The sequence below is a fragment of the Molothrus ater genome, chromosome 27 (assembly GCF_012460135.2).
Source record: "Molothrus ater isolate BHLD 08-10-18 breed brown headed cowbird chromosome 27, BPBGC_Mater_1.1, whole genome shotgun sequence".
Taxonomy (NCBI): Eukaryota; Metazoa; Chordata; class Aves; order Passeriformes; family Icteridae; genus Molothrus; species Molothrus ater.
The window spans coordinates 5601077-5625103 of record NC_050504.2 but is presented as its reverse complement, the minus strand read 5'-3'; the positions used below and the strand labels follow the sequence as shown (position 1 = coordinate 5625103).

Below are 24027 nucleotides of genomic sequence, written 5' to 3'. Positions count from 1 at the left end.
AAGAGCATTGTCCACTGTTTGCCACGCTCCTGCTGCTCTGGATTAGATTATTGGCGTTGAATGAGCAGTTTAAACAGGAAAAAAAAAAAAGGCAAACCAAACAACCCTAAAACAAAACAAATAACCAAACAAAATAAAACACCCCAAAAACCAGCCAACCAAACAAAAAAACAACAGAAAAAAATAAAACCAGAAAAACCCCAAAATATGCCACAAAAAACAACAACAACCAAAAAATCCCCACAAAACTCAAAAAGGAAACAAGCAAAAAAAAAAAAAAAAGAGAAAATGTAATCTGGAATCTTTGGTTCGTGTCCTGTTGCTTTGGGGTTTGGTTTGGAAGGAGCTGCCTGGAGATTTAGCAAACCCTGAAGGTTTCAGTGTTTCATCTTCCAGCCTTGGTGGTGCTCACCTCTGGGTTTTTGGGACAAGTTAAAACTTCCAGAGCAGCAGAAATCCCCCAAATTCAACCCCAAATTGAGAACTCCACTTGGGAGAGGAGGGGGCAGCTCGATGTCCACTGTCAGCCTTTGGCAGAAGCTCCACCTGAGGAATTCCTGTGTGTTCCCGAGTCCCAGGAGCCTGCAGGATCAGATCCTTGCCTTTAGAAGCTGTAAAAAAACCCAAACATGTTTTTATATTGTGGCTTTGCTGTGGTGGTGTTTGAAAATCCACAGAAAATGCCCCAAAATGCAGGTGGGGAGCGTTGCTGCGTTCCTGGGCTGATCAGGGACCCTCTGGGCTCCAGCAGCAGGATTCCTCAATTGATCAACTCCTGGTGATTTATTTATTGACAAATCAGTGATTTATTTATTGACAAATCCCAGCAGATGTGCAGCCCCTCTGTGGCCAGGGCCGCCCTCACTGCCCTGATGGGCTCTGGAAATAACCAGGATCAAAGCCAGCACCCAGCTCCTCTCTGCTGGAGCCCAGCCCCATCCAGCAGGGTTGTTCTCCTTCCAGTCTCCCTCTCCTGCCTCGTTTCCTCCTCCCTGGGCCATTTTCTGCCTCAGTATCCCCAGTTTGAGGAAGAAAACCCAAACTTTATTTTTGGTTTCCTGATATTTGCTGGCAGTTGGGCGTCCTTGGGTGGATTCTTCTTCAATGCTCGACTCAGGTGATTTGTAAAATCTTGGAACTCCTCAGCATGGATCAGGAGAGCCTAAAATTGATCCTGTAAAGGGGTTTATTTTTGTAATTTATTCCAGCCTCGTGTTTGTTTTTTGCTGGTTTTTTGGAGCCTCTCAGTGTTCTCTGCGCCCCAGCACGGTGGTAACTCAGGTTAAGCCCTGAGCAGAGCTCTGTGAAACCTGTACTTAAACCTAACCCATTCCTGCAGCTCCTGCAGTGAGCAGAGGTTGGAATTAAGGCTGAGATCACAGTGCTGCAGCATAAACAGCCCCGGAAATTTCACCAGGATCAAACAAGCACGGTTCCAGGTCCCTTTGGCGCTGCAGCCTCCTGCAGGGCGCCGGGGCTGAAACCCAACGCTGGGAGCGACACCTGAGCAGCAAAACGAGTCCTTTTGTGGCTAAAATTGTCATTTCAGGCCGGCTTTTGTCACCCGATCATGGGGCTTTGTTTGAGGGTTTTGTTTGGGGATGAGAAGTGCCTGGCTGGGTCCGGGCTTGCCGACTTTGGCAGCTGGAGACGCTGGTTTGGAGCAGGTTGAAAGTTCCTAAATGAGGATAATTTCTTACAGGTTGCAGCAGTGGCTGAGCACGGAGGGAGCAGCACCTGCAGAGTGAGGTTCTGTGGGGCTGTTCCAGGTTTTTTTAGCTGAAGGAGGACAGATCCACATCCCCTTGGAGGGTGTGATGAGTTAGGAAGGGAGGAGCAGCTCCAGGTGCTCCAGGACTGGTTCATCTCCCTGCAGATCCCCAGCCTGGCCTCACGGTTGGGATTTTTGCATCCACAAATAGTTCCTGTGCTGTGTAAATGCCAAATTTCCTCTTTTTTGGGTGCCTTTGGGACCCTCTGCCTGAGCAGGGCGGGAACCCCAAAGCAGGGCCCTGCTTCTGAAGGCATTTCTGAAATAAAATCAACATTTATTTTGTGGTTGAGTCCAAGCAAACCCCCCCTCCCCATTGCTGTGGAGATTAATGGGATTTTCATAGTGAGAGCCACAAATTAGGTCAATAAATCCTAAGCATCCTGTTTGGGATAATTAATGGGAATCCTGCTGCCCTGATGGGAGCATTTAACAGCAAGGGGGGGATTTGGGGCTGTATTTCACCATTCCTGGGATACAGATCCCGTTTTTCCCGCAGGTTTGGGGTTTTTCAGCCCAACTTCCACTCCTGGAATCCCCATCACGAGGTTGTTCCTGTAGTTCCTCACACAGAATGGCTCAGAGTTCATTCTGAGCTGTCGAGCTCAGCTGCTTGGGGTGGATTTGCAGAGTTCTGAGCCCAAAGCCCTTCCCAGGGTGGTTCTGACCCTGGTGCTGCTCTCCCCTTTGCAGAGGTTCACGCCACGGGGTTCAACTACCAAAACGAGGATGAGAAGGTCACGCTGTCCTTCCCCAGCACCCTGCAGAAAGGTAGGAGCCCTGGCTGCCCGCGGCGGCTTTGGAGCAGCTCCTTCCCCACCCTGCCCCGAGCCCCTGCAACTGCGGATTTGGGCTGATTTCTGCCCAAATCCACGACTGATTGGCCACAGTTCCTTAAATCCCAGACTCTGCAGACTTTGCTCCCAGTTTCACTGGAAGATGGAACTTTTGAGGTCCCTCTTGGTCGCTGCTCTGTTCAAAAAGATCCAAGAATCCTGTGGGGAACTGTGGGTTTATTTAGTCAGGGAGCAGCCCCAGAGCAAAGCCGGTGTCGTGGCACCTGCCCAGGTCTGTGTGCTTGTGTTGCAGGGACAGGGACGCTCAAGATAGACTTTGTAGGGGAGCTGAATGACAAAATGAAAGGGTTCTACCGGAGCAAGTACAGCACACCCAGCGGGGACACGCGCTACGCCGCCGTCACCCAGTTCGAGGTAAGCCTCTGATCATTTTCATTTATTTTTATTTTATTTTTATTTTATTTTTATTTTATTTTAATTTATTTTTTATTTTAATTTTATTTTTATTTTTATTTTATTTTATTTTTATTTTATTTTTATTTTATTTTTTATTTTTATTTAATTTTAATTTTTATTTTCATGTTCACTTTCATTTTTATTTTCATTTTTATTTTCATTTTTATTTTCTTTTCATTTTTATTTTCATGTTCACTTTCATTTTTATTTTCGTTTGTATTTTCATTTTCTTTTTTATTTTCATTTTTATTTTATTTCAAAATTTTAATTAAAATTTATTTTAATTTTTATTTTTAAATTTAAATTAATTTAAAATTATTTTTTATTTTAGTTTTAATTTATTTTTAAGTTTAATTTTATTTTATTTTCATTTTCATTTCTAACCAGGATTTATACTTACAACAGGCAAAGATGCATTTTCTTATCTTCTCCCATCCCTTCTGGATGAATATCAAAAATTCACATTATTTTTCATCCTTGTCCCTCCTTACAAAGAGCTCAGGGCTGGGCTGGTGCTGCCCCGGGCACTCCCCCAGCACAAACAGAGCATTTTTGGGGCTCTTTTGGACAAATTTGGGGTGGTTTGTGCACATCTGGGTGCCCTCAGTGCTTCCCCTCCTGCTGTGCCTCTGCTCAATTTGGGTCATTTTTTTACTTAAAATCAGGAGTGAAAGAAGAATAAAAACCTGATTCAGAGGTCAGGAGTGCAGTGGGGAGAGCAAACCATGATTCTCCCTTTTTTTGCTGGAAATCAATTGAATTTCTGTGGTTTTTACCACAATCTGCTGGGATTTATTTCTTTAATTCTCTTTATTCCAGGCCACTGATGCTCGCAGGGCTTTTCCTTGCTGGGATGAGCCTGCAATCAAAGCAACCTTTGATATTTCTTTGGTGGTTCCCAAAGACAGAGTAGCTTTGTCAAATATGGTAAGTTTCTAAATATTTTAATTAAATACGCCCTTGATAATTAAAATTTTGCCTTGATAACAGCTGGGAATAAAATCGGCAATAAATGGAGAGAGAAACACAAAATCTGATGTCAGGACAAACCTGGTAGTTTTAAAAAATAAATTAAAATTAATTTTATATGCTGCTTGATTAAGAGGGACTGGGAAAAAATCCTTTGTGAGTTTTCCTGTCTGGGTTTCTGTCCAGACCTGGAACAAAATGTGGAAACAGAGGAAACACAAACAAACAAAAATCAGCATTTTTTATTTGCTGCCTGCACGTGTTTATAGGTGATGTTGCTGGAGAATAGGTTTTAAAATATGCTTTATTTTAATATGCTTTATTTTTATTATTATAAATAAATAATAAATAAATTTATTTATCAATAAATAAAGCCTAGCCTGGCCCTGCCACAAGATTTTTGTGTCTGGATTTAGGGGGGTGCCTTGCTGGGATGGCATTGATGCTTTTTAGTTCCTAATGGGATATAACTGAAATATAAACAAAAATTTATTATCATATCAATAATATGCTAATATTATCAATATAAATATAATATTAAAATTATATATAATATATATTATATATTATATGTATTGTACATAATAATTATAATTATATGCAATAGTGTAATATTTATAATTACACTATAATTACATCATAATTCATATTATTTATTAATGTTTTATTGTAATAAAATCACACCTCCAGCTGGGATGGGGCGCTTCAGCCACGAGAGAACTCCTTGAAAACCCCAAATCCCTTGAATTTGGTGGTTTTTGTGGTTTTTTGTTTTGTTTTTAGTTTTTTTCCCTTGGCTTTTTCTTTCTTGTTTCCTTGCTTTTTGTGGGTTTCCCTTTTGGGATTTCAGTGCTGAAAACCTGGAATCTTTTGCTAAAAACCTGGGCTTTCTCTGCTAATTAGACCTGACCTTCCTCTTCCTAACGCAAAGAGCTGCTGGAATCCAAATATCCCACAGCTTGTGAGGTTCCTTGCATTGTAAAGAAACAGCATTTGGGTAAAAAAATTCCCCTTTTGGAGCCCCAAAGCTGCGCTGCTCTGGATTTGGGGTTGAGAGATTTTTCTCAATTTTTCAAACTGAGATTTGAAGTTCTCCTGGAGTTTCGATTCAAAGTTTTGATTTGAAATTGAAATTTCAGTTTGAAATTGAAGTTTCAGTTTGAAATTGAAGAAATGTGTGAGGAGGCAGCACAAAGAAATCCCGTTTAAAAATTTTCCATTTTCGGGGGTTTTTCCTCTCATTTTCAAGTCTCTCTTTCTGAACCTCTTTGCGCCGTAAAAAGCCCCAGCGCCGCTGGGGTAAAGCGTTGTGCGGTTTCGGAGCCGCAGGCCCCATTTCCGTGCGCGCCAACCCCCGAACTCCCTGTGCTGCCCCAGAACGTGGTGGAGCGGCGGCCGTACCCCGACGACGAGAGCCTGGTGGAGGTGAAGTTCGCGCGCTCCCCGGTCATGTCCACGTACCTGGTGGCCTTCGTGGTGGGCGAGTACGACTTCGTGGAGGCGCGCTCGCAGGACGGCGTGCTGGTGCGCGTCTACACGCCCGTGGGCAAGGCCGAGCAGGGCAAGTTCGCCCTGGAGGTAAATCTGAGACATCTTTGGGATCTGGTCACCCACTGAAATCAGCCATTTTGGGGTCTTTGGTGGGTTGTAGATGCACACACTGTGCTGGTGCGCGTCTACACGCCCGTGGGCAAGGCCGAGCAGGGCAAGTTCGCCCTGGAGGTAAATCCCAGACATCTTTGGGGTTTGGGGTTTGGTCACCCACTGAAATCAGCCATTTTGGGGTTTTTTTGGGGGTTTTTGGTGGGTTGTAGATGCACACACCGTGCTGGTGCGCGTCTACACGCCCGTGGGCAAGGCCGAGCAGGGCAAGTTCGCCCTGGAGGTAAATCCCAGATGGGTTTGGGATCTGGTCACCCACTGAAATCAGCCATTTTGGGGTTTTTTTGGGGTTTTTGGTGGGTTGTAGATGCACACACCGTGCTGGTGCGCGTCTACACGCCCGTGGGCAAGGCCGAGCAGGGCAAGTTCGCCCTGGAGGTAAATCTGAGATGGGTTTGGGGGGTTTGGGATCTGGTCACCCACTGAAATCAGCCATTTTGGGGTCTTTTCATGGGTTTTTGGTGGGTTGTAGATGCACACACCGTGCTGGTGCACCCGTGGGCAAGGCCGAGCAGGGCAAGTTCGCCCTGGAGGTAAATCTGAGACATCTTTGGGATCTGGTCACCCACTGAAATCAGTCATTTTGGGTTTTTTGGGGGGTTTTTGGTGGGTTGTAGATGCACACACTGTGCTGGTGCGCGTCTACACGCCCGTGGGCAAGGCCGAGCAGGGCAAGTTCGCCCTGGAGGTAAATCCCAGACATCTTTGGGTTTGGGGTTTGGTCACCCACTGAAATCAGCCATTTTGGGGTTTTTTTGGGGTTTTTGGTGGGTTGTAGATGCACACACCGTGCTGGTGCACCCGTGGGCAAGGCCGAGCAGGGCAAGTTCGCCCTGGAGGTAAATCCCAGACGGGTTTGGGGGGTTTGGGGTTTGGTCACCCACTGAAATCAGCCATTTTGGGGTCTTTTCATGGGTTTTTGGTGGGTTGTAGATGCACACACCGTGCTGGTGCGCGTCTACACGCCCGTGGGCAAGGCCGAGCAGGGCAAGTTCGCCCTGGAGGTAAAGGTTTGGGGTTTGGGGGGTTTGGGGTTTGGTCACTCACTGAAATCAGCGAGTTTTGGGGTTTTTTCATGGGTTTTTTCATGGTTTTTGGTGGGTTGTGGTCACATGCGGAGTCTTGGTTCGCACCTGCACGCCCGTGGGAGAGAAAGGGAGAGCAGGGAAAGTTGGCCCTGGAGGTGAATCTGAGACGGGTTTGGGGTCTGGTCACTCATGTAAATCTCAGAGTTTTGGGGTTTTTTATGCATTTTTGGGGTTTTTTGTGGGTTGCACATTGTGTCCTGGCCCGGGTCTGCATGCCCGTGGGCAAGGCCGAGCGGGGCCAGTTCCCCCTGAGGGTAAACCTGAGACAGCTCTGGGGTCTGGTCACTCACTGAAATCAGCAAGTTTTGGCTTTTTTCTTGGTTTTTTGTTGGTTGTATTCCTGGTTCTTGGGGCTTTTTTGCCCAGAAGGGCAAGTTCGCCCTGGAGGTAAATCCGAGTCGGGTTTGGGGGTTTGGGGTCTGGTCATTCACTGAAATCTGGAAGTTTTGGGGTTTCTTTTCCTAGTTTCAGTCATAATTCCTTAGTTTCATTTGTAATTTCCTAATTTCAACCATAATTTCTTAGTTTCAGTCATAATTCCCTAGTTCCAGTCACAATTTCCCAAGTGTTGCCCGGTTTCAGGTTAACAGAACATTTCTCCTCTCGTTTCTTACAGGTTGCTGCTAAAACTCTGCCTTTTTATAAGGACTACTTCAATGTTCCTTACCCTCTTCCTAAAATTGATCTCATAGCTATTGCAGACTTTGCTGCTGGTAAAGTAACTCACTTTATTGCTGAAATTGTATTTATTTGATTTTTTTTTATTAAAAAACCTTTAGGAAGAGGTGTGGATCAATATCAATAAACCTTTGTATTTATTTTATAAAGGTGCCATGGAGAACTGGGGCCTTGTTACTTATAGGTATGATGTTAAAATACTGTCTTTCCCCCTCTCTGTTCATTAATTCTTGGAGTTAATTGGATTCGTTTGAGGCAGCTCTAATTGCTGGGTGTCATCCCAAATCAGACAGAATCAATCCTTTCAATTTTTAGTTTGGTTTGGACGATTTACGGTGGTGTTACAGCTTAGGAAGGCAAAAATCAGCCACTGGCTGAGGGTTTGAAATTGAAAAAACCTTCTTGGCCCCTTTTTTCTCCCATAAAATCTCCTGACACAGCTGGGAGAGTTTATTTTACCTCGTAGGTAAATTTGGCAGCCACAGAGTAAAGGTGTGGAAGTGGGAAAATCAAAAATATTAACTCGCCTTCCTTTGCAGTTTGATTTTTTTTTTTCCTTCTTCTGATCAAGCTTTTGCACTTTTGCTTGATATTAATTCGTTTTCTGTGCTGGTGGTCAGGAGGATTTCCCTGAATTTTGAACAACTTGTAAGCTTTGGACTTTAAACCCTGAAATAATTTGGGATTTCTTCTGCTCAGCTTTGAATTTGGCTTTAAAAAAAAACCAAAACAAATTTGAGCCCAGGTTTTAAACTTTTCCCTGCTTATTGCGGTTCTGATGAAATCCGATATTTTATTCCTTGTGGGGAAAACAATTTAAATGTATTTATCCTGGATGAGGAGAATTTTTGGGATGGAGCTGTGAATTTTTGCCCCTTTGTGCTGAGTTTGCTCTGCCCCATTTGGGGACCTGCAGGCCCCATCCTTGGGGAGGTTCTTCCCTGGAATTTCAGCATTCCAGAGGTCCCTGAGCAGGGCTGGAGGTGCCACAGAGGGGAAATTGCTGTTGGCACCTCCTGGAAGAGCCAGGATTCCTTTGGGAGCACTGAGGGGAGCAGGATCTGAGCACAGAGGGAGCTGAGCTTCCAAAAATTACCTAGGGGAGCATTTTGAGAAATAAAAACTACATTTCCCTCCTTCTGCCTGGGGTTTTTTTTTCCTTCCACTTCTTGCACGCCCTAAAATAATTCCTGCTCCAAAGCATTGCAGCAGCTGTGGAACTCACCCTGACAATTCCGTGGCTACACTGAGAGAAATTTCGGGTCGGTTTTTTGGGGGGTTTTCTCCTCTCTTAGGTAATTTCACCTCCTTTGGGTTGTGGTATTTTCTCCTCCTGGGGCCGTCCCCGCCGTGCTGAGCTCTGATTTCTCTCCTCCACCACAGGGAGACTGCTTTGCTCATCGACCCCAAGAATTCCTGCTCCTCGTCCCGCCAGTGGGTGGCTCTGGTGGTGGGGCACGAGCTGGCTCACCAGTGGTTTGGAAACCTCGTCACCATGGTACCTCAGCCCCCAGAATCCCACTTTTTGTTCCACTCCGCCTCCTATCCTGCCCAAAATCAGGGTTTGCATGCCCCTAAACAGCAGCACGTCGTGTTAAAATAGTTAATTTAATATTGGAATGGAGGTATATGGTAGTTGACCCTTCAAAATCTCATTTTTATTTAAATAATCTGCTTCCTATCCTGTCCAGAATCTGAGTTTAGATGCTGTTAAGCAGCAGCATGCTGTGATAACATAGTTAATTTAATATTTAAATGGTGGTTTATGGTACCTCCAAAATCCCCTTATTTAATTTAAATTTGCTTCGTATCCTGCCCAAAATCTGTGTTTGGGTGCCCCTCCATAGCAGCACACTGTGACAACAAAATTTAATATTTAAATGGTGGTTTATGGTACCTCCAAAATCCCCTTATTTAATTTAAATTTCCTTCGTATCCCGCCCAGAACATGTGTTTGTGTGCCCCTAAACAGCAGCACGCCGTGTTAAAATAACTAATTCAGTGCTCCCAGTGGATTTTGCCCTTTATCCATGGTTTCTGTGCCCCTGCAGGAGTGGTGGACCCACCTGTGGCTGAACGAGGGCTTTGCCTCGTGGATCGAGTACCTGTGCGTGGATCACTGCTTCCCCGAGTACGACATCTGGACCCAGTTCGTGTCTGCTGACTACACCCGGGCCCAGGAGCTCGATGCCTTAGACAACAGCCACCCCATCGAGGTCAGCCCTCATTTCCCGGCCTTTTCCCCCCCTTTTTCCCTGTGATTAAAAAGGGAATTTCGTGGTGGCCGCCGAGCCGAGCGGAATCCGCAGCTGGGGCTGCGCTCTGTGGGTTCTGCTCTCCCTCTGCCCCAAAAAGCTCCCTTGGAATTGCTAGGAATTCTAAATCTTAAAGATCTAATTCCTAGAGACCTAATTCCTGTGGATTCTAATGTTTTACAAAATATTTGGTGAAATAAATTTTGGGCATTAACCTTGTCCAGCAGGGCGTTTTAGAGCGATTTACTCCCTGAGCGTGCCTTGCCCGCTATTCCTGGATTTAATAATCCTAATCTTAATTTAACAAAAGATTTGCTGCTTTTGGGAAGCCAAGGATTGAAGGAAGATCCCCAAATTTATCTGATCCAGCACCAAAACATAACTTAAACCATGTTTAACTTGCAAACCAGCCCTGACCCAGCCATATCTGGGGCATTTTCATTGTCTGGGGGCAGAGTTTGCTCTCAGGCAAATCCAGCAGTGGGAGAGGAAAGAATCCCTCAGATTTTCGCCCCTAAAACTGATTTTCCCTCACTTTTTCACCTCTAAAACCGACATTTTCCCTCAGATTTTCAACTCTAAAACTTTGCCACGAGCAAAATGCAATTTTTTGGCAGCCCAGATCCTTCTCACTGTGGGTTGTGGTGCTTCCCACAGGTCAGTGTGGGCCATCCCTCCGAGGTGGATGAAATATTTGATGCCATTTCCTACAGCAAGGGAGCCTCTGTGATCCGGATGCTGCACGACTACATTGGGGATGAGGTACAGGGATGGGAACTGGAGATTTTTCAGGGCATTTTTAACAGCTAAAATTACCGGGGTTTAAAAAAAATGACGTTGTTCTGTGTTTTGAAAATTTCTCCACTTCAAGCTCTGTTTGAACTTATCTGGGAAAAAATAACGATGGGAAATACAGAAGGAATTGGTGATATTAAAGATTCCTTGCCTGATTCTTGGGGATAAATGCAGAGTGGGAGGATGGGAAATCCCTGTGACATCTGCACTTGTGCATTCCCAGGATTTCCGGAAAGGAATGAACCTGTACCTGACCAAGTTCCAGCAGAGGAATGCTGCCACAGGTAACTGGGTCACTGGGATGGGCACAAAAGTTATTTTTGGACTCAAAACTGCTGGTTTTGCACCTGAAATAATTGAAATTCCTGGAAACTCCTGGCTTGCTCCCAGCTTCATGCCCTGCGTGCCTGGGGAGTTTCTGTCCCTGGAGTGTGTGGCTGAGGTGATCTCCAACATTTGTAAGATCTTTTTCAGTTATGACTGAAAAATATCTTACAAATATTCTTTGGTTTGCCGAGAGAGCCTTCTGCAGTATTGATCTTGTGATTAAACAGGTCAAAGTCTGATATTTTTGCTTTTAAACCTTCTATTTTTGTGGATCAGGCACAAATGTGGGAGTGGGGACATCAAAGCTCCATCAGCCAAATCCAATCTGTGGTGTTTGGTCAGCGATTTTTGACATAATACATAAAAAACCTAAAGGGAAATGTTGTTCTCTTTTAATATTTAATGTTAATTTTTGTATCACAACGTGTATTGATTGGGTTTTTTTAGCAGTAAAGAAGCTGCTTTTCCCCTCTCTCCTTCCTGAGGAGGTTTAAACTATTTCCATTTTTTTTTTTTGCCTGTCGTCTGTTAAATTTCAACAAAACACAAAAGTGGAAAAGGTGAAGTAAGAACCCAACTTTCCCTATGCTAACCCTAATAAAACCTAATTCAAATCCTTTTCTCCTGCAGAGGATCTCTGGGAAAGCCTGGAAAAAGCCAGTGGCAAACCCATTGCTGCTGTGATGAACACGTGGACCAAACAAATGGGATTTCCACTCATTTACGTGGAGGCTGAACAGGTGAGAATGGAATCGTGCTTTAATTTTGGATCAGATTTAACAATATTCCCTGATTTTGGGCATTCCCTTGGTCAGGGGTGGTGAAAATGGAATCGTGCCTTAATTTTGGATCAGATTTAACAATATTCCCTGATTTTGGGCATTCCCTTGGATCAGGGGTGGTGAAAATGGAATTGTGCCTTAATTTTGGATCACATTTAGCAATATTCCCTGATTTAGAGCACTTCCTTGGATTAGGGGTGGTAAAAATTGAATTTGTGCCTTAATTTCAGATCAGATTTTACCATATTCCCAGATTCTGGGCACTCCCTCGGGTCAGGGGCGGCTCCACGTGGGCTCAGCTCTGGTTCTGACGGGCGGGAGGTGCCGAATCCCTGCGGATTCATCCCAAAACTCCCTGGATCCCTGGGGTTTGCTGCCTTTGGGGGGAACCGTTTGTGCAGGGAGGGAATAATTCCCCTGCAGTTCTGCTCCTTGCCCAGGCTGGCAGGGCGAGGGAGGATCCGGGGCCGGGGCTGCCCTCAGGCCGCGGATCCAGGCCGCGCCTGCTCGAGCCTTTTCTGGTGGGAAAAACCAAATTATTCCGTGAAGCAGAGGGCAGTGACACACAGGGACTGAAATGAAACGTGCTAATCGCCCCCTTTTCTCATTTTCTTGCCTTTTTTTCTTTTTTGATTTTTTTTTTCCCCTCAGCAAGAAGATGACAAAGTGTTGAAGTTGGTCCAGAAGAAATTCTGTGCCAGTGGACCATATACTGGTAAGAGGAGGGCTGGGAGCAGGAATGGGTGGGCATAAAACCACAAAATATCCCAGTTTTGAAGGGATATTGTTGGTTTTTCGTTGTTTTTCATCCAAAATCAGCAATTTTGGGAGCTGAAACAGCCCCAGGCCTGTGCTCTGCCTGGATCCAGGTGGGGAAATCTGAGGAAATCCAAGTTTGGGCCTTTCCCACTTGTGGTTTCCATATATCCTGGCATGGAGAGCAGAATTCCTTGTCTCAAAATTCCTTCAAAAATGTCAGTTTTAGGGCCGGGGCCCTCTGAGGGGCTGTGGAGCAGCTGGTTTGTGGTGGTGCTGAAATAAATGAAATAAAAACACCTCAGGTGGGCACAACCACTGATTTCAGCGCTGATTCCACTCCCCTTCCGTGCTTATCCAAATTAAAATATTTGGCTTGAAAGTCGATTTAAAGATTTTGGGGCTTTTAGCTCTAAAACTGTAACTTACCTCATATTTTCAACTCTAAAACTGACATTTTACTCCAGATTAAAACTGTCATTGTCCCTCAGATTTTTAAAAACGGACGTTTCAGATTTGGACCTTATTTTTCCAATTTCACGTTCAGTGCTGAGCCTGGGCTGGTTTTGAGCTGTTTCTCAGTGTTTTGCACCCAATTTCCCCCTCGTTTTCCTCCGTTGCAGGGGAGGATTTCCCCATGTGGATGGTGCCCATCAGTATTTGCACGAGCGAGGACCCCAGCTGTGCCAAAATGCAGATTTTGATGGACAAACCCGAGCTCACCGTGGTGTTGAAGGACACCAAGCCAGAGCAGTGGGTCAAGGTGAGGCCTCAAATTTTCATTTTCCTCCTCCTTCTTTTATTTCCCTTCCGCCTTGGAATTTTGGTTTTCCTCTGGAAAACCTCCTTTTCTTCCCTGTCCTGCTGTGCAGTTTTGGTTCCCATTCCTCCCCTTTCTTTCCCATTTTCCGACAACATAACTGCAGTTTTTTGAGAATTCAAACCTGGAAAAAAAAGTGAAATTAAAGGCAGGATTTGAGTTGAGGTGTTGTGGCTTTTTTAGTCATTGTTATTATTATTATTGTAATTATTGTTATTATGGTTATGGTATTATTGTCTCATTACCATAATAATTATTATTATTACAATCATTATATACTTTATGCCATGTATTAAATATATTCTCTTACTATAATAAATTTATATTTAAATTCTTAACTATATATGTAAGTCTATGCATTATATTATTTTAATGAATACAAAATATATTTCTATATTTCTATTTAAATATTTCTATTTTAAAAATTATAATTTGTATATGCATATATATATATTAATGCATAATTTAATATATTGGTTTTCTGTATATAGTTTTCCTACATATGCTTTTCATATATAAAACACATATATGGACATAGGTATTTTAGATAAATATGAAGATGTATTTTAGATATATATGCATAAATACAAAGGCATATTTTAAATATATAACAATATAAAGATATTTTAGATAAATATATATGGATACAAAGATTTTTTAAATAAATGCCTATAAATAGAAAGTTTAGATAGATAAGTATAAATACAAATACATATTTTATATAGATATAAATTGATACAAAGACATTTTAGACACATACACACAACTATATATTAATATAAATCACACTTTATAAAATCACACGTAACAATAAATGACATTTTATTATACAGACATAAACCAAATTTTATTGAAATCTACACCAGCACAGACCCTACTTTAGCCACAAACAGCTATGAACTGTGTGATTGCTTGCTGCTGAGCCCCTGGGTGTTTGTGCTTTAGCTGAACCTGGGCACGGTGGGGTTCTACCGCACCCAGTACAGCCCGGCCATGCTCGAGAGCCTCATCCCAGCCATCAAGGACCTGTCCCTGCCCCCCGTGGACAGGCTGGGGCTGCAGAACGACCTCTTCTCCCTGGTGAGCCCTGGGACGGGGAAAAACAGCTGGGAACGGGGGGGAATCACCTGAGATTGGGGCAGAATCCTCTGGGAACGGGGGGGAATCACCTGAGATTGGGGCAGAATCCTCTGGGAACGGGGGGGAATCACCTGAGATTGGGGCAGAATCCTCTGGGAACGGGGGGGAATCATCTGGGAATGAGGGGGGAAATCCTCTGAGACTGGGGCAGAATCCCCTGGGAATGGGGAAGAATCATCTGGAAACGGCAGAAAAAATCATCAGGGAATGGGGCAAAGTCATCTGGGATTGGAGGAAAAACGTCTGGGATGGAGAAAATCTTTTGGGACCGGGGAAAAAATCCATTGGGACTGGGGCCAGATCCTCTGGGATTGGGGCAAAATCCTCTTGTATAGAGAAAATGCTTTGGGATTGAGAAAATCCTCAGGGAATGGAGCAAAATAAATTGATGAGCAAATAAAAAATCAGATTAATCCCTTTTTTTCCTTAATAATCAATAAAATAATGTGCTGAGCTAATAAAAATGGGATTAATCTCATTTTTTGTCTCCTCCCCAGGCCCGAGCTGGAATCATCAGCACCGTGGAGGTGCTGAAAGTGATGGAAGCGTTTGTGAACGAGCCCAACTACACCGTGTGGAGCGACCTGAGCTGCAACCTGGGCATCCTGGGCACGCTCCTGTCCCACACAGACTTCTACGAGGACATCCAGGTGTTCGTCAGAGACGTCTTCTCCCCCATCGGGGAGAGGCTGGGCTGGGACCCCAAACCTGGAGAGGGTAGGAGAGTCTGCTGGGGCTGCAACCTGCTGGGGCTGGGGGGATCAGTGAGGGGAAACTCGGCTGGGTGAAAATCATCTGGGTTTGGGGCAAAGGATGGGAAATCCAGCTTGGGATTGAGTAAAAATCATCAGGGTTTGGGAGGAAATGATGGGAAATCCAGGTTGGGATTGAGTAAAAATCATCAGGGTTTGGGGCAAAGGATGGGAAATCCAGGTTGGGATTGAGTAAAAATCATCAGGGGTTTGGGGCAAAGGATGGGAAATCCAGGTTGGGATTGAGTAAAAATCATCAGGGTTTGGGGCAAAGGATGGGAAATCCAGGTTGGGATTGAGTAAAAATCATCAGGGTTTGGGGCAAAGGATGGGAAATCCATCTTGGGATTGAGTAAAAATCATCAGGGTTTGGGGCAAAGGATGGGAAATCCAGCTTGGGATTGAGTAAAAATCATCAGGGGTTTGGGAGGAAATGATGGGAAATCCAGGTTGGGATTGAGTAAAAATCATCAGGGGTTTGGGAGGAAATGATGGGAAATTCAGTTTTGGGTTTGGGAATCTTGTGTATTAATGAATCATCAGGGATTTGGGGGAAAATTTCTGGGAAATTCAGTTATGGAGTTGGGAATCTTGTGTCAATAAATTATCAGGGATTTGGGGGAGAGAAGGGAGGAAAGTGAGGCTGAAAGAGGCATTGGACCACCCCTGGATTCTCTGCATGTCCTCAGGGATTGTCACACAGCTGCAATAAAGCTTCAATGCTGAGCTTTGTCTCCCAAATATTCCCATTTTTCTCTTCTTCCTCACTCCTAGACCCTCCCGAGGGGTCTGGTTTTGGGAAAATTAGGAAAAGCTCCAGATAATCCCATTTTTGTGTTCTTTCTCTCTCCTAGACCCTCCTGAGGGGTCTGGCCTTAGGAAAACTGGGAAAAGCTCCCAAACAATGCCATTTTCGTGTTCTCTGTCTCTCCTAGGGCACCTGGATGCCCTGCTGAGGGGGCTGGTTTTGGGCAAGCTGGGGAAAGCTCCCAAACAATGCCATTTTCGTGTTCTCTCTCTCTCCTAGGGCACCTGGATGCCCTGCTGAGGGGTCTGGCCTTAGGAAGACTGGGGAAAGCTCCCAAACAATGCCATTTTTGTGTTCTCTCTCTCCTAGGGCACCTGGATGCCCTGCTGAGGGGGCTGGCCTTAGGAAAACTGGGAAAGCTCCCAAACAATGCCATTTTCGTGTTCTCTCTCTCCTAGGGCACCTGGATGCCCTGCTGAGGGGGCTGGTTTTGGGCAAGCTGGGGAAAGCCGGGCACAAGGCGACGCTGGAGGAGGCGCGGCGCCGCTTCAAGGAGCACGTGGAGGGGAAGCACGTCCTGTCTGCTGACCTGAGGAGTCCTGTAGGTCCTGGGGGCCTTGGGGGTCCCCTCAGGCTGTCCCCTCCCCTGGCAGGTGGATTCCAGAGGGTGGGGAACGAGAGGGGAGCAGGCTGGGAGATGGGAGCGTCCCTCCTTGTGTCATCCTGGCCTTTCCGCTTTTGGAATTGCCAAAATTCTCCTGGAACGGAGGAAAACATCCAAGAGTTGAACTCCATCTCTCCAATGCAGAGTTGAAGCCCTGGTGCTTCCAGATGTGGGAATTCCAGCCCAATTCCATACAAATTGCTGCTTTTCCAAGAGTGTGATGGTTTTATTTCCGATTTTCTCCCAGGTCTATGTGACTGTGCTGAAGCACGGGGACAGCTCCACCCTGGACACCATGCTAAAGGTGGGTGCTCACTCTCCAAAACCCCACATTTCCCCCTAAAAATCCCTCTGGGCTGGGGTTTATCCACACCCAATTCCCTTGGGAATTTCTCCCTGTGCTGCTTGACCTTCATACAAACCGGTGGAAATCACTTTGTTCCTTGGAATTAACAGCGCCACCAGCCAGGCCAATTTGTCCCTGATTAGGTTTGCTGAGTAATTAGCAGCTCTGGCACCCACAGAGGGCTCATTAGGCGTGGGATTAATGATGAATGAATATTTGGATGTGTTTCCCTGCAGCTGCACAAGCAGGCTGACATGCAGGAGGAGAAGAACCGGATTGAGCGCGTCCTCGGGGCCATCTCCCAGCCAGAGCTGATCCAAAAAGTTCTCACCTTTGCACTTTCAGTGAGTTCCCTTCCCCTGGGCTGTTCCCTGGGGAGCGCCCTGGGCATGGCCTAAACCTGCAGGAGTCTCCTCCCGGGTCAGGCTTGCAGCTGGGCCTTCAGAGTTTTGGGGAAATTCCAAATTAAGAAAAATCTCAGCAAGCTGGGTCCAAATTAAGAAAAATCTGAGAGTTGGTTCAGAGTAACACAAATCTGAGAGCCTTGGTTCCAAATTAACAAAATTTTGAGAGAGCTGGATCCAGATTACAAAAATCTGAGAGAGTTGGTTCCAAATTAACAAAAAATCTGAGTAAGGTGGTTCCAAATTAAAAAAAAACCTCTGAATGAGCTGATTTCAAATTAAGAAAACTCTGATTGCTCTGTTTGGAGGCAGCTGCTGTGGGGATTCTGTGTGTTCAGAGCAGTTGATTCCCTGGTGCTGTGGGAATTAATCCCAATTTTCCTGGTGCTGCTCTGCTTCCAGCACCAATTCCCAGGAAGCCAGAATGCAGTGTGGCCTCTCAATTTACCAAAGAGCCAGAATAATCTCTCTACATCTTTCCTTTCTTCAGTTAAAATAAGATTTTTTTTTTTGGCGGGTGTAACCTGGGAATAACTCAGGGATTTGCTTCTCCTTCACTCTTTGAGTTGCACATTAAATTTTGGGGTAAAAAATTTGCCTAAATTGACAGATTGGCTGTAGAAATACCTAAAACCTCAAGCCAAGGTGCTGGAATTGTTGGGAAAATGTGGAATATTGAGAATATTTCCCTCCCCAGGAAGAGGTACGTCCCCAGGACACAGTGTCAGTGATTGGAGGAGTGGCTGGAGGCAGCAAACAGGGCAGGAAAGCTGCTTGGAAATTCGTAAGGGACAACTGGGAGGAGCTTTATAATCGATACCAAGGTGGATTCTTAATATCCAGATTAATAAAGGTACGTGGGGCCCTGAGGAAAAGCCCTTCCCTCCCATCTGCCACTGGAAATGGTGAATCTCACCTTTAATCTAATAATTAATTAATAATTTCTTGTTGGTTTTTTTCCCCTCCCTTCAGCTCACAGTGGATGGATTTGCAAATGATAAAATGGCTGCAGAAGTGAAGGTAAGAAACTTTAATTAAAGAATTGATTAATTAGTCACTGATAAACTTGGGGTGCTCTGGCTGGAAGAATCAAATCCTGGTGGATTTTGTTGTTCTGTGCCCAAACTGCCCCTCTTTAGGTTGGATAAAATATGATTGAAATGCCTTAAATCAGCATTTTGGAAGTAATCTGGAATTTCCACTGATTTTTTCTTCATTGACTTCAACTTTGATAAAATCCAGCAGAGTTTGGCAGCAGCTTTGAGCCTCCCCAAAAAAGAAAACTTTTAAATATTCAGAATTATCCCAACCTCCATCATTGGTAGAGCTCTGAGAGTGGGTGTGGATTTCATGATTTATTCTTTCCCCCCATTTTTCCAAGAACATCTTGGAAGAAGAAACTTTAAAATAGGGCTGTTAATCTGTTAATTAGCACTGTCCTATTAGGAAAACACTGAGGAGGAATTGTAATTCCAAAGATCAGCTGAGCCCTGAACTGGCTCTGTGCTTTTTATCATTTAGTGACTTTTCTTAGTAAAGATTTAATAGTAGAAAATACAGAGAAGTTTTGCACTAGAATTTATTTTATTTTATTTTATTTGTTTGCGAAACACTGAGCAGGAAACCCACCCCTAATTAACTCCCAGCTCATTTCCAAGAGAATTCCTGACCTTTGAGGGGGAATTTCCCACTTGTGAGCCCCAGTGTCACCTTGCAGGGTGTGAGGTGCTCTGCCAAGTGCTGGGGAAAGCTGCTTGGAGGGAGGCAGGGACAGCTTGGGCTCCCCGGCCCTGGAAAATGCAGAGTCACAGCAGCCCTGGGAGCTGCTCCTGCTGGGGGAAACCGGGACTGCCCTGGCCAGATGGGCCTGGGGGCCTGAACGGGGCCTGGGGGCCTGAACGGGGCCTGGGGGAACTGAACTGGGCCTGGGGGCCTGAACTAGGCCTGGGGGCACTGAACGGGGCCTGGGGGCACTGAACGGGGCCTGAACGGGGCCTGGGGGCACTGAACGGGGCCTGGGGGCACTGAACGGGGCCTGGGGGCCTGAACGGGGCCTGGGGGCCTGAACGGGGCCTGGGGGCCTGAACGGGGCCTGAGGGCCTGAACGGGGCCTGAGGGCACTGAACGGGGCCTGGGGGCACTGAACGGGGCCTGGGGGCCTGAACGGGGCCTGGGGGCACTGAACGGGGCCTGAGGGCACTGAACTGGGCCTGAGGGCACTGAACTGGGCCTGGGGGCACTGAACGGGGCCTGGGGGAACTGAACGGGGCCTGAACGGGGCCTGGGGGAACTGAATGGGGCCTGGGGGAACTGAACGGGGCCTGAGGGCACTGAATGGGGCCTGGGGGCCTGAACGGGGCCTGGGGGCCTGAACGGGGCCTGAGGGCACTGAATGGGGCCTGGGGGAACTGAACTGGGCCTGGGGGCACTGAATGGGGCCTGAGGGCACTGAACTGGCCAGAAAGGGCCTGGGGGCACTGTCCAGCCCCTGGGGGCACTGCCCTGGGCCTGGGGGCACTGTCCATCCAAACTGGAAACTCAGGATCACCCTGAAACCTTCCAGAGTGGCTTCACCTCTGGGCAGTTTTGGGTGCCAGGGCTGATCTGAAGCTGTTGGAGAAGTGTCCAGATGGGGCCAGGGTGGGGTTTGGGGTGTCTGAGCAGGGCCAGGGGTTGAATTGATGCTCCCTGTGAGCTCCAGGGCTGTAGGGGCAATTTCCTCAGGGCTGTAGGGGCAATTCCCTCAGGGGTGTAGGGGCAATTCCCTCAGGGCTGTAGGGGCAATTCCCTCAGGGCTGTAGGGGCAATTTCCTCAGGGCTGTTGGGGCAATTCCCTCAGGGCTGTAAGGGCAATTTCCTCAGGGCTGTAGGGGCAATTCCCTCAGGGGTGTAGGGGCAATTCCCTCAGGGCTGTAGGGGCAATTCCCTCAGGGCTGTTGGGGCAATTCCCTCAGGGCTGTAAGGGCAATTTCCTCAGGGCTGTAGGGGCAATTCCCTCAGGGGTGTAGGGGCAATTCCCTCAGGGCTGTAGGGGCAATTCCCTCAGGGCTGTAGGGGCAATTCCCTCAGGGACAGGCTGGCACTGTGGGGATCATCATCCTGTGCAGGGTAGGAGCTGGACTGAGCCCCCATCTCTGCAGGTGTTTCCTTATCCCTGGAAGAGTTTCCCCATCCCTGTAGCTGTTTCCCCATCCCTGGAAGAGCTCCCCCATTCCTCCTGGTGTTTCCCCATCCCTGGAAGCATTTCCCCATTCCTGCAGGTGTTTCCCCACCCCTGTAGGTGTTTCCCCATCCCTGGAAGTGTTCCCCCATTCCTCCTGGTGTTTCCCCACCCCTGGAAGTGTTCCCCCATTCCTCCTGGTGTTTCCCCATCCCTGGAAGAGCTCCCCCATTCCTCCTGGTGTTTCCCCATCCCTGGAAGTGTTCCCCCATTCCTCCTGGTGTTTCCCCATCCCTGGAAGCATTTCCCCATCCCTGTAGGTGTTCCCCATTCCTGCAGGTGTTTCCCCACCCCTGTAGGCGTTTCCCCACCTCTGGAAGTGTTCCCCCCTTCCTCCTGGTGTTTCCCCACCCCTGTAGGCGTTTCCCCATCCTGGCTGATTTTCCATCGGCCCCGCCCCAAGGCCCCGCTCGCTCTGAGGGGTCCCCGGCCGTGTCCGCAGCTGTCGCTGTCCCCGCAGGCGTTCTTCGAGAGCCACCCGGCGCCGTCGGCGGAGCGCACGGTGCAGCAGTGCTGCGAGAACATCCTGCTGAACGCGGCGTGGCTGCGGCGCGACGCCGACAGCATCCAGCACTTCCTGCAGCAGCGCCGGGCGCCGCCCGCCCCCGTGTGAGCCCCCGCGCCCGCAGCGGCCCCAGCGCAGCCCCGGGCACCGGGAGGAGCCCCCACCGATGACCCACATGCCAAGAATTTGGGAGTTTTGGTTTTGGTTTGTTTCCCCTTCTTTTTGTTGGTTTTTTTTTTTTTTTTCCTTTTTTCCCCCCCTTTTTTTATTTTGGTTTCTTTTCCTTTTTTCTTTTTTTTTTTGTTTATTTCCTCTTCCTCCTTCTCCTCCTCCTCCTCCTCAAGCCCGTGGGGATTGGACCGTGAATGTAGAGTTTAATCGGTTCCTGCTCACACACTCCAAGAATTTGGGAAAATTCTGTTCGGAAAAAAAAAACAAACAACAACAGCAACAACAACAACAAAAAAAATCTATCAGCGATTCTGCAGAAAGAGAGAGAGAGAAAAAAAATACAAAAATACAAAAAAAAGAGAGAGAAAAATCTGTAAATATGATAGTAATAAAATAGAGCATAACAAAACTGTGAAACTTCCTCAAGCCTTGTCAGTGGTTAAAATATTTAACACCCCCCTCCCCTTTCCTGACACTTATTGACAGATGTTCTGTTTTTTACACCCTCCCTCCCCCCAAAAAAAGGAAACCAGGGGTTTTTAGGTCAGTGCAGAGCCTGAGGCAGGAGTGGGGCCTCAGCCTTGTGTGGAACAGATCCCGGGGCCAGGCAGGTGTGGTTGGACAGAACCTGTGCAAGGTTTTGGGGAGATGTCCCTGAACCCTCCCCACCCCAAGGATAGTAGGGTTCCCCTTTCCCTTTTGTGTTACCTCTCAGCAACAAAAAAACCCCAAAAAACCCCAAAACCCCCCAAAACCCCCCAACCCCCCTGTTCTGTTTCTCCTGGGTGCCCCCACCCCTGTCGCTGATGTCCTTTGAGGAGAGCTCGGGATTGTAAAGGAAACTCCTCTCAGAGCCACATTAAAGCAGAAAGGTTCGTGCAGTTTGATTTCATTTCCGTTTCTCCTGGCCCCTTCTCCCCGCGCAGGGGGACGGGGCCGCTCCTGCTGCTGCTGCTGCTGGGGCAGGGCTGCCCTGCTCCCCTCCAGAGGATCCAGCTGCTCCTGCTCCTCCCTCTCCATCATTGCCCTGGAAATTTGGATTCTGAAGCCTTAAATCAGTGATGACGATGATGATGATGATGATGATGAAGCTGTGCCATCATCCCCTCCCAAAGCAACGTGGTCCTACTAACCAGCCACCCTCTAATACACAAAGGTTGGAGTTCCAGCTTTTTATTTTTGGTTTTTCCTCCCTTTTTCCTTATTTTCTTTAACAGGAATTCGTATTTGGTGTGGCTTAACTGTTAATTTTTTCAGAAGGTCATCAGATTTAACTTGTCAGACTGCTTCCCCTCGAGACATTTTTGTGCTATTGTTTAAAAAAAAAAGATTACAAAAAACCCACAAAAAATAAAAAAAAACAAGCAAAAAAAGAGTACAAAATAAAGAAAAAAAAAAAAGATTTAAAAGAGTTGGCGTTAATAAAAATGTCAATGTGAAATTCACGTCCTCACCTTGTGTTCTGTTTGAAGGCTGAAATGGACCCAAAGCTGGGTTTATTTGGAGCCTGAAGTGACCCAAAGCTGTGAGGGGACAGCAGAGGCCAAGGTGCCGCTTTACAGGACCCGTCCTGTGCCACTGGGGTAGAGTTTGTGCCATGTGAACAAAAACCACCCTCAGGCACTCCAGAACTGCCCACGACTTAGCAGAGAAAGGAAAGAAAAAAGCTGTGAATAAAAATAAAGTATTGAAGAGCGCAAAGTTGACGGAATAACGCCGTGGAGGCGCTTCCAGGGTGGGGAAACGCCCCGGAATTGTGAATGTTGAGGCTCTGAGCTCTCGGCCGGTTGCACTGCCCAGGCCGGGCTGGGAACGAGCCTGGCTCGGGAATTTCGCTGCTGTCAGCACCAGCCCTGCCCCAGGCTAAGCCGCTTTCCCTTCTGCTGCCTGCACACGGACAAAGTGAAAACAACCCCGAGCGAGCGGGGCCGGGGCATCCGCGTGGGACCGGCACAGAAACAGCAACCGCAGCAGCAAACGGGGCCGGGCTGGGCTGCATCCCCGTTAAAGGAACTTCGGGATCACTCCTTTCCATAGGAAACCTTAATTTTTATCGTGGGTGACAAAGTAATGCTGGGGAGAGGGGCAGGACAAGGACAGAGGAGTTTTGCGGTGAGGAAAGGGCTGAGATGGGGCTCAGGGCGTGATTAACGAGGGGATTGTGGTAATTAAGGAGGGAATCGTGGCTGCCACAGCCCTGGAGCGCCGGGGACAGCGGGACCTGTCCCTGCCCGTGGCAGGGTGGCACTGCATGAGCTTTAACCTCCTTCCCCCCCGAACCATGCCGTGATTTTGCCCACGGGATTTTGGAGCGTCCCCACCAGGGACACCTGAGGGATCCAAGGGGGGATCCACGGATCCAACCCAGAACTCCTGGAGCTCCGGGAGGTTTCGGATCACCACCGTTCCATGGAGAGCTGTCCCAGTGCCCGATCACTCCCTCCCAAGCAGGAATTCCTTCCCCAAACCCTGTCCGACCCTGCCCTCTCCCCGCCGGGCGCCTCCTTTTCCCCGAATTCCCTCGGATCCCGTTTCTGGAGCGCGTCCCTTTCCGGGATCCCGGAATCCTCCGGGAGCGAGGGACGATGCCAGGGCCGAGCCCGGCGCTCCCCCGCCCGGGGCAGCGCTCGCCTCTCCCGGCCCTTCCCGGTGCCTCCCAGCCGCGGGAGGGGCCGGGGCTGTGTCCCGGTAATTGTCGCTTGTCCCCGCGGTGTTTGCGGTTTGTGTGTCACTAATTGCCACTCGCCGTTACAGCCCGTTAATTATCACCCGCCGCTCTCCACCTGTCCCGTTTTCCCTTTTCCTTCCCGTTCCCGCATCCCTCGGCTGTGCCGGTGTCACCCGGTTTGGGGACACACCGGGCTGCGGAGGGACCGCGGTGCCCGTCCCGGGGGCACTCGGGGGACACCGGAGCCGGGGCG

At 47.5% G+C, this 24027-nt stretch overlaps 1 protein-coding gene across 2 annotated transcripts in view; it reads left to right on the top strand.

The window, feature by feature from the left end:
• The window catches only part of LOC118696560 (puromycin-sensitive aminopeptidase), a 34421-nt gene extending 12894 nt beyond the window's left edge, over window positions 1-21527 (top strand). Inside the window, exons 3-23 of one of the 2 annotated variants that reach the window (XM_036398749.2) lie at window positions 2465-2542; window positions 2861-2982; window positions 3844-3951; window positions 5371-5571; window positions 7360-7456; window positions 7572-7605; window positions 8805-8919; window positions 9473-9637; window positions 10334-10438; window positions 10695-10755; window positions 11429-11538; window positions 12232-12295; window positions 12960-13099; window positions 14102-14236; window positions 14794-15013; window positions 16255-16397; window positions 16708-16764; window positions 17043-17150; window positions 17908-18063; window positions 18183-18230; window positions 20891-21527. In XM_036398749.2, the coding sequence (XP_036254642.1) occupies window positions 2465-2542; window positions 2861-2982; window positions 3844-3951; window positions 5371-5571; window positions 7360-7456; window positions 7572-7605; window positions 8805-8919; window positions 9473-9637; window positions 10334-10438; window positions 10695-10755; window positions 11429-11538; window positions 12232-12295; window positions 12960-13099; window positions 14102-14236; window positions 14794-15013; window positions 16255-16397; window positions 16708-16764; window positions 17043-17150; window positions 17908-18063; window positions 18183-18230; window positions 20891-21043 (2420 nt within the window). In that variant the 3' untranslated portion in view covers window positions 21044-21527. Of the gene's footprint in view, window positions 1-2464; window positions 2543-2860; window positions 2983-3843; window positions 3952-5370; window positions 5572-7359; window positions 7457-7571; window positions 7606-8804; window positions 8920-9472; window positions 9638-10333; window positions 10439-10694; window positions 10756-11428; window positions 11539-12231; window positions 12296-12959; window positions 13100-14101; window positions 14237-14793; window positions 15014-15983; window positions 16127-16254; window positions 16398-16707; window positions 16765-17042; window positions 17151-17907; window positions 18064-18182; window positions 18231-20890 lie in introns of those variants that run through there. The other variant, XM_036398750.2, reaches the window with a different exon arrangement.
• The last annotated feature ends 2500 nt before the right edge of the window (window positions 21528-24027 follow it).